The 18265-nt window shown below is 45.2% G+C and overlaps 1 protein-coding gene across 4 annotated transcripts in view; it reads right to left on the bottom strand.

Moving 5' to 3' along the window:
• Positions 1-1419: 1419 nt before the first annotated feature.
• Positions 1420-18265, bottom strand: part of LOC121864487 — a 34338-nt gene continuing 17492 nt past the window's right edge. For 3 of the 4 annotated variants that reach the window (XM_042363523.1, XM_042363520.1, XM_042363521.1), the window contains exons 3-4: positions 1887-2002; positions 1420-1635 (exon numbers count right to left, since the gene is read on the bottom strand). In XM_042363523.1, coding sequence (XP_042219457.1) covers positions 1476-1635; positions 1887-2002 — 276 coding nt within the window. In that variant the 3' untranslated portion in view covers positions 1420-1475. Of the gene's footprint in view, positions 1636-1886; positions 2003-13176; positions 13831-18265 lie in introns of those variants that run through there. The other variant, XM_042363522.1, reaches the window with a different exon arrangement.

Below are 18265 nucleotides of genomic sequence, written 5' to 3'. Positions count from 1 at the left end.
TGATAATGAAGCCTTTTTTTTAAGTAACGAATCGTGAATTTTCTGAAGGTTTATACAGTATTATTATTTATCTTTAGTATTAGTATTTATTATTTTATTATTAGGTCACCTGGACTATGAGAAATGTCTCGTCTTGTAAGTTTTCCATGAATTTCCATCTCCTAAGTCCAGATGAAATGTTTGTTTGTTCGGGTCTAGATATTAAGTGACGTGTTATAAATATTGTAAAGTTTTAGTAATTTATAATCATGGCTCCGTGACCTGCCGCGTGCGTTGTGTAGTGGTGACAGACCTGACCAACACACAAGACGTAAACACAAGGACTGTCAACCTCTGTACCTGACACCCAGGTACCACAGGGCTACCAGCCTCTGCTAAATATATATTCGTATTAATCATTAAGAAAAGTGAAAGTAGTTCTCCTTGACCAGTGAGAGGCAGTGAGGGTACAGCACACTGAAGGCTACTCCTCTAGACCAGTGAGGGGCAGTGAGGGTACAGCACACTGAAGGCTACTCCTCTAGACCAGTGAGGGGCAGTGAGGGTACAGCACACGGAAGGCTACTTCCTCTAGACCAGTGAGGGGCAGTGAGGGTACAGCACACTGAAGGCTACTCCTCTAGACCAGTGAGAGGCAGTGAGGGTACAGCACACTGAAGGCTACTCCTCTAGACCAGTGAGGGGCAGTGAGGGTACAGCACACTGAAGGCTACTCCTCTAGACCAGTGAGAGGCAGTGAGGGTACAGCACACTGAAGGCTACTCCTCTAGACCAGTGAGGGGCAGTGAGGGTACAGCACACTGAAGGCTACTCCTCTAGACCAGTGAGAGGCAGTGAGGGTACAGCACACTGAAGGCTACTCCTCTAGACCAGTGAGGGGCAGTGAGGGTACAGCACACTGAAGGCTACTCCTCTAGACCAGTGAGGGGCAGTGAGGGTACAGCACACGGAAGGCTACTTCTCGGTACACAAAGAAACATTAAAGGTCGGCACTTGACTCGACCACCTTCACTTCCCCAACTATGGAGTTAGGTACCCATTCACAGCTGGGTGTACTGGGGGTGCCCCGGGTACGAACCAGCGTCCCTTAGGACTGGAGTCGAGCACCACATCCACTCGACCACCGCACCCATTATAATATATACTACACTACATTGAATAATAAATAGTTGCTCTGTTGAAAAAATAAAATAATAAATAGAATTTACAGAACAGATCATGGAATACGAACACGAGTTTACACCACAGTGAGAAATGCATAAATGCCCAAGAGTGGCGACACGACACAACACAACACAACACCACTGCAGCCACCAGAGGTACAGTATGGTCTCAGTGGTGTTGTTTTAGTCATACTGTTATCCTTAGGTGGAAGACTTTGTTGTGAGGCCAGAGGTATGACGTGTATCAACACCCCATCACACACTCAGCAGAAGAACCTGGACTTCCTTTTTCCTTTATGTTGGTTAGATGGTTCACAAAGCGTCCTCCTGGGTATTGGCAAGTTGGTTGGTACCGGGAATATGAAATCCTACCACGTCCTGCACGTTGAAGGGGCATGGGTACATCTCCTTGCAGGTTCCTACGCCGGCGAACACTTGGGCATCGGGCTTCGTCCATGTGTGGTTGGGATTCCTGCAGGAGGTAGGAGGAGTTAATGTTACCCTTACAAAATCTTGACTGAGCTTTGTGTTCCCGGTTGTTTGGATTCGTCTAGAACCCAACAGTACATCAAATACTCTCCCAGCTTTCTAACTCACTAAAGGATCACCCAATGATTAATCACCTTAATTTATTTTACCTGATGATTAAACACCCCAAAGCTAACCTAAAGTAACCCGGATTGAGGATCGAACCCGGAACACAGTAGCAGGGGGGACCCTTACCTGAACCAAGAAGCGATGAGTCTCTCTGTGAGGTGTTGGTGGTCTCTGTTCGCCCAGGCGTCAACATCACATACAAATTGCATTGGACAGTCCAGCATGAATGTTGACGCGTCCATCTGTGGAGGTGAACCAGGGTGTTAGTGTGTGGTGAACCATACTGTACATATAGTGTATGGTAAACTCCCAAAGATACAGCACACGGTGTCGTAAGCTAACTGTAGCGATCTCAAGACTCTGAGGGTGTGTTAAAGGCCTCCGGCATGGCTTCGGGATGATTATTATTATTATTATTATTATCATTATTATTATTTGTCATGGGTTGCGTTGGGCCTCCCGCACAACCCATCCCAAATGTTTGTTTACGGTAGAGATAAAGTAACCGGCCAGCCATGACTGGAACATGTAGGGGGGGGGGCAGGCCAGTGAGACAGTGGTGTACTGTTCATCACTTCACGCCTCAAAAAACCAATTTAGCCAGTGGGCTTTAGACCTTGGGTTAGAGAAGACCTCCTGCTCCGCGGACTTAAGAACAGGGGCCATACAGTCCTACCAGTGCTACGGGTCTGTCTGTGCAAATCCCCGAGATTGTTGTTAAGTCCAGCGACAAGTTAACACACCCTGTAAAGGAAGTGATCAATGGTGAGGGCCTGTTGCTACAAGAGCACTCCAGGCCGGCCTAATAGATCTAAACGATTAATTCTCCAGGCTGACAAACTCTCCCTTATAACTTACGGTACTGTGGCGTGAATGCGAGTGACTGACCTATCCATGCAAATTATAATTTCCAGTGTATGGAATTGTGCCAAATAAACGTAAGTGCAATCATCTGCCCGTATCTGTGATCCCTCTATTATTATTATTATTACCAAGGGTAATGACTGATTGGTTATGACAAAGTATAACCAATAACTTACAGTAGATGGATGTTGGAAGTTAATGGAATTAATTAAATCATCATTTATCAAGTACACAACTCATTGAATGCTTGAAGCAGAGCGAAATTCTACGTAGTGATACACCATAATCTCTTGGGTGAGTAACCAGTGTGAAGGTATCCGAGTTCTACGGTAAGAAAACTACTTTCCTGCATTTAAAACGTAACATTATTATTATTATTCACAGCGCTTCCCGTCCAACTGTTCTCAATACCCCGGGACAGGCACTGGGGACACTCTTGTATTTATTATTCACAAGTGTAGCTTCTGCTGCACTGGTTATTGATGTGCTCACAGCTCACCTGTCTGGAGGTGGTCATACACACGCCTCACCAACAGGTAACCGGAGACTCGACAAATCTTCCTACATCGTAATCGAGTGCTAAGTGACTCGGCAAACACACATCAGGACGGATGCCATCTTCAACACCTTACATGATCCTGTATCGATATTGAAACAGTTTATTTAGCCAGAAGAACCTCCATAATTATGGTCAATGTCCAAACGCCTCTCCACCCGAACCCCGAGATTCAGACTCGTGAACCCGAAACAATTATGAACAGAATAATGCATCAGTGTCTACTGCTTCGAGGAGGGAGAGAGAAGGTGGGTGGGGGCGGCGGATGGTGGGTGGGGGAGGCGGATGGTGGTTGAGTGTTGGGGAGGGCGGCGGTGCATGGGGAGGGCGGTGGGGGATGGCAGTCAGTACCGGTAACTTCCGGATTCATTTCTCGAGGGACGGAGGCGAGGTATTAATTCACCTCAAGCATCTTCTGGCGTCAGTAATGTAACCACTGACCTACTGGCATCTTGTCATACTTATTTACTATTAAAGGAATGTAGCAGTCGAGTGGTTAAATCGCTCGCCTCCTGTTCCAGAGGTCGGTAGTTCGATCCCCAGGCACTACCATTTCATCCAGCTGTAAGTGGGTACCTAAGTCCACAGCTTGGGGAAGTGAAGGCGGTGGAAAGCAGTATCGGCCATGCTGCCTCCTTGTGTACCGAAGGCTTAGTATGCAGTGTGCTATATCCTCACCGTCCCTAACGGCTACTCATGACTATGGAACCCACTTTCACTGTCAACTCCAGGATAAAATCAGATGGAGGTTTGATTTCCTAAGTTGTGCTTCTGTGTGTGTGTGTGTGTGTGTGTGTGTCTGTGTGTGTGTCTGTGGGTGTACTGTATCTATGGGATAGATATATGAATTAGAAGTTTATATACATTCAATTCCACGGAATTATAAGACTAGATATAAAATTGACCCGAATGTGTGACCAACCTCTAATTCTTTGGGGGAGGTGGCTGGGGTGGGGCAGGGGGTGGGGAGAGCGGGGGTGGCGGGGGGAGAGGTGGGGGGTGGGTCTTTACTCAGATAACGGTGATTCAGATCTCACTTGTTGTCTTAGTTGTCAACCTTGAGTATTCTGATAAGGAAGAAGAAGCTGTTTATACCGTAACAGAGACGAGTCTAGTCCTCAACACAGACGACCCACAAACTTCATTATTTTCTTCACTTATCTTCATTTATTACCTTATTGATATAATTTTCTACTTATTTCTTAATTTATTTATTTATTCATTCATGTATTTATTATTTATCATCGCTTGACGTAGAAATACAAGTGACGTCATCTGGCAGCATACCTGACAGCCATTTCCGTAACGACAAATAAAAACTGGATGACTCTTACTAGTTCTTTCCTCCCCTCACCAACACCTATCATCTCCAACCAATTATCTATAAACATCACTTCACAATATATTTTTTCTCCTAACTGGTTCATTCTTACGTAAATTATACAACACGTTGACAATTATACCAGTTTTGTTTATCATCGGAATCTGACACAAATAATAAGTTAACTGGTCAGGTTAGGAACAAAACTCCCTCTACACAATACTATTTAGCGTCTATTTGGGGATCATTTGAGATGGATTTTTCACACAGTTCACCTAACGAGCCACACAGTCCACCTAACGCGTCATATAGTTCACCTAACGAGCCACACAGGTCACCTAACGAGCCACACAGTCCACCTAACGCGCCACACAGTCCACCTAACGCGTCACACAGTTCACCTAACGAGCCACAGTTCACCTAACGCGCCACACAGTTCACCTAACGCCACACAGTCCACCTAACGCGCCACACAGTCCACCTAACGCGCCACGCGTCACACAGTTCACCTAACCCACACAGTTCACAACGCGCCACAGTCCCTAACGCGCCACACAGTCCACCTAACGCGCCACACAGTCCAACGCGCACACAGTCCAACGCGCCACACAGTCCAACCAACGCGCCACACAGTCCAAACGCGCCACACAGTCCAACTAACGCGCCACACAGTCCAACCAACGCGCCACACAGTCCAACTAACGCGCCACACAGTCCACCTAACGCGCCACACAGTCCACCTAACGCGCCACAGTCCAAACGCGCCACACAGTCAACTAACGCGCCACACAGTCCAACCAACGCGCACACAGTCCACCAACGCGCCACACAGTCCAACCAACGCGCCACAACGCGCCACACAGTCCACCTAACGCGCCACACAGTCCACCTAACGCGCCACACAGTCCACCTAACGCGCCACACAGTCCACCTAACGCGCCACACAGTCCAACCAACGCGCCACACAGTCCAACCAACGCGCCACAGTCCAGCCACCGCGCCACACAACGCTCCACCTAACGCGCCACACAGTCCACCGCCACACAGTCCACCTAACGCGCCACAGTCCAACCTAACGCGCCACACAGCGCCACACAGTCCACCTAACGCGCCACACAGTCCACCTAACGCGCCACAGTCCAGCGCCACAGTCAACTAACGCGCCACACGTCCACCTAACGCGCCACACAGTCCAACCAACGCGCCACACAGTCCAACTAACGCGCACAGTCCAACCAACGCGCCACACAGTCCACCTAACGCGCCACACAGTCCACCTAACGCGCCACACAGTCCAACTAACGCGCCACACAGTCCAACCAACGCGCCCACAGTCCACCTAACGCGCCACACAGCGCCACAGTCCAACGCGCCACACAGTCCACCAACGCGCCACACAGTCCACCTAACGCGCCACACAGTCCACCCGCGCCACACAGTCCACCTAACGCGCCACAGTCCAACCAACGCGCCACACAGTCCACCTAACGCGCCACACCGTCCAACTAACACGTCACACTGTCCAACCAACACGTTCACACAGTCCACCTAACGAGCCACACAGTCCAACTAACGCGCCACACAGTCCACCTAACGCGCCACACTGTCCAACTAACGTGTCACACAGTCCACCTAACGAGCCACACAGTCCACCTAACGCGTCACACAGTCCACCTAACGCGCCACACAGTTTTTTTACACCTTGATTAACTGCCCGAGACTGAGAAGAAAAGAATTTATCTCAATCTCAGGCCATAACTTTCTCCTACTAAAAGACGAAAACAATTTAACATCTGAACAACGGGTGTAAAACAATGAATAAATTTTTGCAGTGGATAATGAAGGATTAATCGGAGAAAAATAGTTTAAACCGGTGGTAAGAGAAATCAAGTGAGATTATTCAGGCGTTAAATGTCACTCTTGAATTCTTGATCCCCGAGCTCCGAAACCTGAATCCTAAAACCGAACCCAAAACCGAATCCTGAACCCCAAACCCCATGTATTGCTAACGACACCCAACTTCATATAAATTAATTCTGAATGTTACTGATATTATTTGTACAGTTTATAAGACTTGGGTAATAATATACAGTACTTGTTGCTTAGGATGTGGGACGGTACTTTGAGTCTGTTTTGGTCAAATATCTTTTTTCCTAGTTTTAATATTGTCATTTCTTATTTTCTTATTTTTCTTATTATTGTTCTTGTTCTTCTTGTTCTTCATCAGTGTATAATGCTCGAGTGTCGTGTAGAGAAGTTTGACCTAGATAGTGTGAGTGTATGTAGGTGACCTGTCTGTTTCATTAGCCTTCAGGTGACAGTCGTGTGTGTGTGTGTGTGTGTGTGTGTACATCATCATCTCACAGGTGAAAAACAAATATTTTAGTTATTAATATTTGTTATCATCAATTATTGTAATTATCATAATCGTTACCATTAACATAATTCCTCTCTTGATCACACACATTAACCAGTAAGTAATTTAACATAATAACACTGTTTTCCTTCAACAAATTTAATCACGTATTATACATTAACAAATACATTAGTTATCAACAAGTCTGGTTTAAGAGAGAACACGTCACGTAGTGTTAAGGTCTGAGACACGGCCCGCTATGTAAACACGGAGGTCTGTGATACTGGAGGGAGGAAGGGAAGGAAGGAGGGAGGTAGGTAGGGAGGGAGGGAAGGAGGAAGGGAGGGAGGGAAGGAGGAAGGGAGGGAAGGAAGGAGGGAGGTAGGGAGGGAGGTAGGTACGGAAGGAGGGGGGAAGGAGGAAGGGAGGGAGGGAAGGAGGTAGGTAGGTAGGTACAGTGTGTGGCCAGCTGGTATGCTCGCCTCATCAGGCATGTTCGGCTGGTACCCGCTTCTCAACCTCAGACACAACAGCTATGGTCTATTCATATCGACGAGTCTGACTGGCTAAACAACCCTTCTCTAGTAAACCAATAATCAGTTTATATTATAGATTTCATTTTATCAGAACACACACACGATATTTCCCCCCGTTTAACTGGTTAGCGAATCATCCAATCAGGTGCTGTCGTTTTAGCAGTGCATATCTGTTGTCTGTTTACATGGCAGGGGTGGGAACCAGTGTACTCCCTCTAGCTTGCTGGGAGAGGGTCTACAGTCATTTCTTCTCCGACTGGGAATGAGAGACTAACTGACAGAGACTGTTTACCAGTTACAATTTGATGTTATTTTCACCGAGGGCGCAGGAAGCCAGTTAAATGGGGGCGAGATAACATTAGAGAGAGAGATATGTGAGAGAGAGAGAGAGAGAGAGAGAACCGGAATTCGGACACAGGATCGCACCTGAGTCCATCATGTAGAAGAACGTGTGTGTGTGTGTGGAGTTATTCCAGATAGTGAGTATGGCGGACAACGTGTGTAGAGAGAAAGCCCTTCCGTTACTCAGGGTGCTCTCTCCTCTGCATTCTGAAAAGGTCGCTTACAACAGTCCTTTCAAACCTCGAACACATCAGTTTAGTGTCCCAGTTTAGTGTCCCAGTTTAGTGTCCCAGTTTTTAGTGTTCCCAGTTTTTAGTGTCCCCAGTTTAGTAAAAAAAAATGGTCACCTGTTTAGCGCTGCAGTTAAACGTGGGAAGCTGACACCACAGCACAACACATGTAGTAATGCCAAGGCTTTCGACAGTGTACCCATGAAAGGCCGAGAATTAAACTGGAAGGCTATGGGAATCGGGGAAGTGTTCTAGCGTGGATCGACACTTACTGCATGACCGCAAACAGTGTGTGGTGATAAATGGTGCGAAATCGTCATGTATGCCTGTGACAAGCGGGTGTATTAGCCCCTTAATCTTTGTCATGTACGCTGTGCGTATGTTAGTTTGTATGACTGCCAATTCACATATACCTTCTACAGCAAGAATAAATGAGAATACATATGCTGGACATACATGTAACTGTAAATATGAAGATTTACTCCGTGATAATACCCTAGGATCATCCAATGCTAACAAGGAGTAATCTTCATCAATTAGCAAAAGTTCTTTTGGTCTATCCAGAGTAAACAGTGTGTCATTAAAATACAAAAGGAAGGGTTCCAAATGCCATGCATTAAATTTGCGTTGCCCTAGCATGGGTATGTGGATAAGAATAGCATTGTGTGTGGGAGTTGACTCCAACAGAGGGTAATAATATTCTACCTCATGATCTGTGAAAATTAGAGTTAAATGATAACTCGTCTTGGCTGTATGTAATGATTCAAGAAGTCTTTTCACAGGCACTAGCTTTGAAACTACTCATCCCAACCCTGCACCCACAATGCTTGCGAGACTAGTTAATTGCTAGTAGAAGCTCGGAAGGTGGTGACCGAGCGATGTATCAGCCCGTTAATCTTTATATAAATGTGGGGTAGTACATTAAGTTTATATAATCATATCACCCCCTGTAACTTTCCACTGGCTATGAGGGGACATGGTCACATAACGTGATGGGTAAGCTCCACCCTTGAGGCGGGGCTTTAAAATGCTAAGTCAGCTGTGAAGAAGCCGGCAAGCGATGACTATCACTACAACTCTCACACCAATAGGACATATTTAGTTGAGCTACTTTATTATAGCCTCCGTCCTCATTTAACACTCGTAGCTACAGTGTTTAAGTTACGATGATATACACTTGAAACTGTATACAATATATATTCATAAATAAATTAAGAAAAGGACTACTTGGGTTTCGCTACTAAATCCCAACCAACATTTACATGTTCAGGTTCCATTAACTCATTAAGAATCAATGGTTAAGGGCCTGCAACACGAGGTACCACAGGGCCCGTTGTTATTTGAGTTTCATTAATGACATGCCAGATGCTATACACTCCTCCGTACAGATGTTTGCGGGCGATGCCAAGCTATTTAGCGAAATTAAAAACCAAACAGACTGTGAAGAGCTGCAGAAAGATCTATGAGCTTCAAGAATGGTCGAGGAAATGGCTGCTAAGATTCAATGTAATAAAGTGTAAGAGGCTTCACCTGGATCGCACCAATAGCAAGGCACTGCATTAATGGAGTCCGAATGTGAAAAGGACCTGGGTGTGTATGTCCACAATGAACTTACGTTCTCGGACCATTGAGAAGGTGAATCGGGCAACGAAACTGTTAAGTCTTATAAGAAGGTCATCTAGATATCTAGATGGTCCGTCACTCGTCACGATCTTCAAGAGTGAAGTGCTTCCCCGTCTGGAGTATTGTCACCCCGTCTGGTCCCAGAGATACAGTATGCTAGAGACTGTCCAAAGGAGAACCACCAGACTGGTGCCTGCTCGACGGAACCTCAGTTACTGGAAGAGATTGGAGTGCCTACAACTACCTAGCTTATACTGCAGGCGGGCGAGGGGCGCCCAAATCCGAGTATATAAACATCTCAGGGGCTCTACTCGATTGAATGTACATACCTGGAGCTGGCGGACGTCCGGCCCACAAGGGGTCACGGCTCAAGGTTGAAGAAGCCAAAAGTCCAGAAAACTGTGAGGCGAACTTTTTCGGAGTGAGAATTATGAACTCTTGGAACAATCTGCTAGAGAGTGTTGTGACGGTGTGGGGTTATGAGTTTCTCCTCCATCCTGTGGGAGTGTGAATCTCCGGGGTCACCATTTGTGGGGTTATGAGATATTGGTTCACACTCAGGATGGGTTGGAGAAAGGAAACTCACAATGTGCTCTCTGTATACATATTGTATTGGATGTACAATGCAGCTTGGTGCTGGGGGGTGGCAGCATGAGTTCAAGCGTGAGTGTAGTGAGAGCTGGTTGGTGAGGATGCTCAGAGGAGGACAGCAGCTTGTGCGTCGCCATGGTCGCCGGCGGGAGCGAGGGCCACCAGGCAGGAGCGGAGAAGGAGGTGTTGCTTGCTGGTGGCTGTAGATAGAAAGAGGTAGGTCACCACGAGGTGAGGTCTTATATAGCGGGGGTAGGCGTGGCTTGATAGTTGACCTCCACTATGTAAGGCGGCGCTGGTTGCCGACTTTGACCACGACGCGCAGGCTGGGGAATTCGAAGAGGGTCGGCTACTCAGCGACAAACGGCGTTTGTGGGGGAGGAATCCACTACAACTGCACCGAGTGTGAGCTCATTCAAGACCAGACTTAACCAACAAAGGAGCAGGTTCCGATATATTCAAGAGCCGGTGCATGCCCAGAATTGCTAACAGTGTGTAACAAGTGACGTAACCGACCGCCCAAACGGCTAACGAGCCTATCAGTGTTAGAGAGGATAAAAGTAAAAAAGAATTACGTCGAGTTTTACAATTGCCCATTCCACCACACTAAGAACAGCAGGAACGAGAATAAAATAACACTGAGAACATAAACTCACACGGAATAGGACATAATAACACTAGATCAGATTAACATAAACACAAATCAAAGAAAACGGATACTTGACAAACAAATTTTATGGGTAACTAATCAAAATATCTATAACACCCTTCAGAGATTATACATACTGGATGTTGCAACACAAATATACCCAAATACATACTTTCAAGACACGTACATAGCTCACGTAATACACATTTCCTCGGCTATGATACACCCAGTCTTACACAAACCTACAATAGACACAATAGGAGGATATTCAGAGCATCAAGTCAGTCACTATATATTAGGTGTCATTTAAGTGAAAAGAATCTTGTGTTGACTGGAGCTTTTGAGTGTGGGAATCCCTTGAGTACGACGGGAAGCTTTTTGATATGATGGTAGTTATTTGAGTACGATAACCCCTTGAGTATGGATGCCAAATTCTTGAGTACGATAACCATAAGTACTATAGTCATCTTACTCCAGGGGATATTACGTCATTGTACTCAAAATGTTAAAGTCGTCATACTCAAGAGGTTAAGGTCCTGGTACTCAAGAGAATTAGGTCATCGTACTCAAACCCTACAGACGTAATTCAATGGCTACAGGAACTAACACAAAACCACACAACTACGCCTCTTATCACTGGCCCCTCCTACCTGAAGTACGTGGCTTACCTGCCTCACAACGTCACTCATCTGCCCTATATAAACCAAACCTCTCGTTACGTCACCCTTTCGTTATGTCATTATTTTGGTTAATTTATAAAGATATATGTTGGTTCATATATAACTTATTCATAACTTGCAGATAGACAAAGACGCACACAGCCACATTGCTACACAGACACATTGCTACACAGACACATTGCTACACACACACATTGCTACACACACACACATTGTTACAAACACACATTGTTACACACACACATTGTTACAGACACATTGCTACACACACACATTGCTACACACACGCATTGTTACAGACACATTGCTACACACACACATTGCTACACACACGCATTGCTACACACACACACACATATTGTTACACACACACATTGTTACACAGACACATTGCTACACACACACATTGTTACACACACACATTGTTACACACACACATTGTTACAGACACATTGCTACACACACACATTGCTACACAGACACATTGCTACACACACACACACACACATTGTTACACACACACACACACAAAATCCCCAGATAATCGTCTATATCCCTACTTATTTCCCTAGTCTGTCATCACAACGTACTTCTTCTTCAATCAAGTTGGGATGGGTGGAGGAGGGATGGGAGGGGAAAGAGAAATGGAAGAAGAGGGGAAGAAGAAGAGGAGGGGAAGAAGAAGGGGATGGGCAGAAGAAGGGGAGGGGCAGAAGAAGGGGAGGGGAAGAAGAAGGAAGGGAGGGAGGGAGAGGAGAGGTAAGAGAGGAAGGGGGGTAGAGGGGAGGAGGAAAAGAGGAATAGGTAGAGAGGATGGAGAAGAAAGGATAGAGAGGAAAGGAAGAGTAGAGGGTAAGGGAGGGAATAAGGAAGGAAGGAAGAAAGGAGAGGGGTGGAGGAGAGGGGTAATCTCTCCCCCCCCCCTCCTCTAGACAGCTCCCGTGATCTTATTAGTGTGTTAGTAATGTGTTTACAACTTCCATCTGTTTAACTTCATCTTTCATCTCTGACCTCATGTTTTAGTTTACCGGATGTTATCTGTCTTCAACCTCCTCATTCATGTTGTTCTTGGCGCCAACATAGTCACCAGTGCCAACATACAGCCACCAAAGCCACCATACAGCCACCAGTGCCAACATATAGCAACCAGTGCCAACATACAGCCACCAGTGCCACCATACAGCCACCAGTGCCACCATACAGCCACCAGTGCCACCATACAGCCACCAGTGCCACCATACAGCCACCAGTGCTTACATATAATCTCTTGGCACCACATTGTATCTAATATTATTAAGAATAAAGGGAAGAAGATGGTGTCCTCTTTCGTAAGTTCCATCAACTCGTATTTCATCACCATTCCTCGTTTATGGACGTCCCTTCTCTCTCGCGTCTTCATACAACATACACATCACACATGTAACTCATACAGTTATATAATGTATTTTTTACTTTTGTATCCATGATGTGTTAAGTTGACTATGACCCATCACAACACACCTTTACCTTGTACTGTGCGTCAATCTGTCACAAAAACAAGGAGATGCCCCAAATGTTTGTTGCAATTAACTCAATTGTATACGGGTTTCCCTGTTATTCTGTAACTAACTCTACGGCTGCCCAGTGTGCTGCCCAGTGAGCTGTACAGTGAGGGAAAGAGTGACTCACGTCTCTACCAGTGAACGTCCTCCTGCTGGCTAAGCTGTCGCTGTTGAAACCAAGGTCAACCTCGATGGGGAGAACCCCGACGGCGTAGAGTGCCACAATCTTGATGAAAATAACACAGCCGAGGACGAACTGCAGGAAGGACAGTTCTCCCAGCTCGAAGCCGTTGGTGTTGCTGGGGTCAACCTCGATCTCCTCAACTACAGCCTGGACGAGGGTCAACCACGTGCATCCCAACAGCAGCGGAAGCACATCGCCCGCCCGCCCGCTGCCCCACATGCTGCCCGAGTTATCCTGCTGCACCAACTGCTACAGCGGCAGCTTCCTCGTGAGCAGCAGCTGGAGGTCAGCGCTTTCCACACATGTCTCCCATCAGAGGGCGGGATGGTGAGTGACCTGGGCCCTGACGTACATTAATCACTGATAACACCAAATATCACTTCTTTCACCACCATACACTGATGCGATTAACTTTATCAATTATCCTTTTTTAACTTGTGTTATCACCGAGGTTCTGACCACACCAGAGTAATATGGGTGTGAGAGGGAGAGCGGGCGGTGGTAGTGTGAGACGTTACCCAGCGGGCAGGAGGCGAGGACCTAGACTGAGCTGAGAGGTGGCGAGGGCGTGGTGGTCACTGATGCGGGCCGGGCTGGCAGGATTCTCACACGGGGTACTGGAGAGGCAGCCAGTGAAGGTCGATCACCTGCAACACTTGTCTTGTCTCTCTTTAGCCTCCAAGATTATCGAGATGATCAGCTAAAATGATCATTTAACCTATGGTGTTTACGATAAATACGGTTTCTTAAGTAACAATTATTCTTCTGGTAAACACAAACGAGAAGAAACAAAAGAAAACTCAGTAACATTCTCTGGAAACCTCTACACAAGTACCTGGGCTGCCTATCAACCCTCTTTCTACACCGGCATAACTACTAATCAAGTATCCTTCCTTACCCTGGCATACTTTTACATCCCTAGTTGTACAGTGGGCAGTAGAGGTGGCCATGGGGAGGAGAAGACATAGGAGGAAGAGATGGCAGCAGGCAGAATCTCGTAAGAGGTTTATTTGTAGGGGTTTAAACACATGACTTTTCACAAAAACTAGTCTCCTGTTGACCTTATTCTACGCCCCTCCACAGACTCCCTGGACCTACTAACCTACACAAACTACACTGGTTGTCAGTTACACTTCTGGCTACTAATTACCACTACCACATTACTTAAAGAAGTTTGTTCATATAAGAGTTTCAATCATTCCTACTGTCCATCGATAATTCGTGTTTACCTCCGACGCCGAACCGTTAACTTGGCGGGAGGAGGCGAGACGACACGCACTGTGTTACCAATCATTATTTCCCAGCTATTTACTGAACCCAACCACGCCTGAGGATATCTACAGGAATATTTATGAGAACCTGTAGGATACTCAACAGTGTCGGAACAACAATACAGATATAAAAGAAAGACTCGTAATATGGAAAATACAACATGAACAAGAGTGAGTGGAAGCACCTAGGGGAGGGTTTTTTTTTTTTACGGTGGGACGTCCGCGGGGAATGTGACCTAATTCACCCCTCAAGCTAAGATATTAACAAACATTTCCTTCATTTGGTCGAGTTATTAGAGATTCTTACATAAGTGAGAGAGAATATAGCTTGGGAGGTGAGAGATGCAAGTAGCCCTCAGACCTCTGTGTGGAGTGACAATTACCTGCCAACACACGCAGTCATAGCACTTCGTCGTGTTAAGGGTTACAGTTAAGTTCAGAAGGTCACACTGTACTTAAGTTCTGTAGTAACGCTCATGAAATACGTTAAACTGCAGCTTTTACAGTCAGCTTTATACAAATTAAGCTTAAACCACAGAAGGAATAAGCTTTTATCTCCTTTACTGAAGATTAGACCACCAGCTTATTTCACCTGATGATTAAACACCCTAACGCTACCTGGGGATGCTATGCTATGCTGTGTTATGTTGTGTTATGCTGTGTTATGCTGTGTTATGTTGTGTTATGCTATGTTATGATGTTTTATGTTATGATAGCATCAAGGTGGTTACTCCTCAGGTGATCTGTTTACCACGTAGACCAGGTAAGTTACGAGTGAATGGTACACTTACTAAATCATGGGTGTACACTTACTAAATCATGGGTGTACACTTACTAAATCATGGGTGTGCACTTACTAAATCATGGGTGTGCACTTACTAAATCATGGGTGTGCACTTACTAAATCTTGGGTGTGCACTTACTAAATCATGGGTGTACACTTAATAAATCATGGGTGTACACTTAATAAATCATGGGTGTACACTTACTAAATCATGGGTGTGCACTTACTAAATCATGGGTGTACACTTACTAAATCATGGGTGTACACTTACTAAATCATGGGTGTAAATCATGGGTGTACACTTACTAAATCATGGGTGTACACCTACTAAATCATGGGTGTACACTTACTAAATCATGGGTGTACACTTACTAAATCATGGGTGTACACTTACTAAATCATGGGTGTACACTTACTAAATCATGGGTGTACACTTGCTAAATACTGGGTGTGCACTTACTAAATCATGGGTGTACACTTACTAAATCATGGGTGTCATGGGTGAATCATGGGTGTAAATCTGTACTAAATCATGGGTGTACATAAATCATGGGTGTACACACTTACTAAATCAAACTCATGGGTGTGTACTAAATCATGGGTGTACTAAATCATGGGTGTACACTTACTAAATCATGGGTGTACACTTACTAAATCATGGGTGTACACTTACTAAATCATGGGTGTACACTTGCTAAATACTGGGTGTGCACTTACTAAATCATGGGTGTAAATCATGGGTGTGCACTTACTAAATCATGGGTGTGCACTTACTAAATCATGGGTGTGGGTGTACACTTACTAAATCATGGGTGTGCACTTACTAAATCATGGGTGTGCACTTACTAAATCATGGGTGTGCACTTACTAAATCATGGGTGTACACCTACTAAATCATGGGTGTGTCTGTTGTGGGTTACCTAGCATAATAAGTGAGCCTTATGAGTGACCCTCCATTATTATACTCATTATACTCAAGTGGTCAAGTCACCGCACTAAAGAGGTCAAGTCACCGCACTCAAGAGGTCAAGTCACCGCACTCAAGAGGTCAAGTCAAACTCGCTGGAAAACTACAAATACAAGTTAAATAAAACAACTGATAAAGGCTGGGCCCCACCTCCCCCCACCCGCAGTTTCCTTAATTCCTACGTTCATTACTTTTCACAACACATTACTATCAACAATCACCGTCACGCAATGCACCTTAACGATTCATTCAGTAGATGGCGCTGACGAAATGTATAAAAGAGACAAACTGGCTAGCACATGGGGTTATGCCCTTCTGTGGGCAGAGTTAGAGAATACCAAGGAAAAAAAACTGAAATTAGAGGAAGAAAACTTGAAATTAATGGAAGAGATGGCAAGGATGAAGGAAGAAACGAGACATGGAAAGCCAGTGAATGACGAATGGAAGGTTGTGAGGAGAGGACTACCAAACTGGTGGTCAAGAAACACACCAAGGATACAACAACGACAACACTAAAGTCGTCAGTGGGAGATATATTCTGTTCACAGAGCTTGAGATAACACAGGTCAAGGCGCTCTTCCATACACTGTATAGTAATTGTAATTCTATCTGGTAAGAAAACTATATCACTCAGTTTACTACACCGAGGAACAGTACTGGACGTAGTTGTCATCTTCATCACCTTACTGGCCGGTCGGTAACTTCTCGGTGTTGGCAGGCACTGGGCGCCAACACGCTCTTAAATGTACAGTCCCCTTTAGTGAGTTTACAGGAGCTTGTCATAAATATATCACAATACACTGTCTGATATATTTGTTTTAATGGGGTTTTAATCTGATTTCATAGTTTGTTTACTATTGCGAGTTTCCTTCCGTCTAAAGTAAAACACAGGGCTGCCACACCGCACTGTAATGTCCACGGTCATACACGTTAGTTAACGTAAAATGAGACGATTCATATTACGCTCAATATCCCACAAAACATGTAGCTATGCCTTCTTTATTGAGTCTCCCCTCTGAGGCGTCCGTTTTCTCACCACTTCAAGACGCCTGAGTCCCCCGTTTTCCCATTTTCTCTTACTTCCTGAACCCAACCTCTCTATAAAGTAAACCTGAATGTGAGAGAAAACACCATTGTTCTGAGTCAACTTAGATATGCCCGATTACAGTTAAAGCATACAAGATCCTTTTGTGAGTGATGTTGAAAGCTTTAACTGTCTTTATTGTTATCAAAACACTTGTTAAGTAAGAAATTCGCTTATGTTGGGAGAACTAGTGTTAACAGCGTGTAGTGGAATTCTCCCCTACAAACGCTGTTTGTCGCTCATCTGACGCGTTCACTGTCCAGCTTGTTGATATCACAGGCCGAGCAAACACTGCCAGCCCCCATCATTGTTATGGACGAGTCCACTACTCAGTAGGGCTATATGGTGGCTGTGTTATTCCTCCGAGTACACCTGTATGTACTCACCTAAATTGTATGAGTGTTTGGAGTCAGCAAGAGTAGCTGGCATCATCGTCACTTGTAATAATGGTGCTCAAAGGAGCTATGTAAGAGTATTGTGTGTGTGTTCTTGTACACGTCCACCCAGTCATGGTGTAAGAGGAGAATGTACCTAGGTTTAACAGTCGAAAATAAGTAAAGCCAGGGAGTTGACCCCTGTAGTTGAGTGTTACTGAAATTATTCTTAAAATATAACTTCATTTTAATAAACCATTTTATAATCTTAATAAACCATTTTATTTGTTTGTTAGGAGTATCATTTACCTGCATTATTTTACCGTCATTCATTCCCATTGCTTGAACATAAACATAAGAACATAAGAAAGTGGGATACTGCAGGAGGCCGACTGGCCCATACAGGGCAGATCCCTTTCACACCCATCCCAGCACTTCCATGTGCCTATCCAACTTCGTCTTGAAGCTCCCTAGCGTCCCCGATCCTACTATAGCACTCGGTAGCCTATTCCACATATCCACAACTCTATTACCAAACCAGTGCTTGCCTAT

Source organism: Homarus americanus, unplaced genomic scaffold, assembly GCF_018991925.1.
Source record: "Homarus americanus isolate GMGI-L3 unplaced genomic scaffold, GMGI_Hamer_2.0 scaffold25860, whole genome shotgun sequence".
NCBI lineage: Eukaryota > Metazoa > Arthropoda > Malacostraca > Decapoda > Nephropidae > Homarus > Homarus americanus.
Note: the sequence above shows the minus strand (reverse complement) of the source record. Positions and strands in the feature narration are given on the sequence as shown.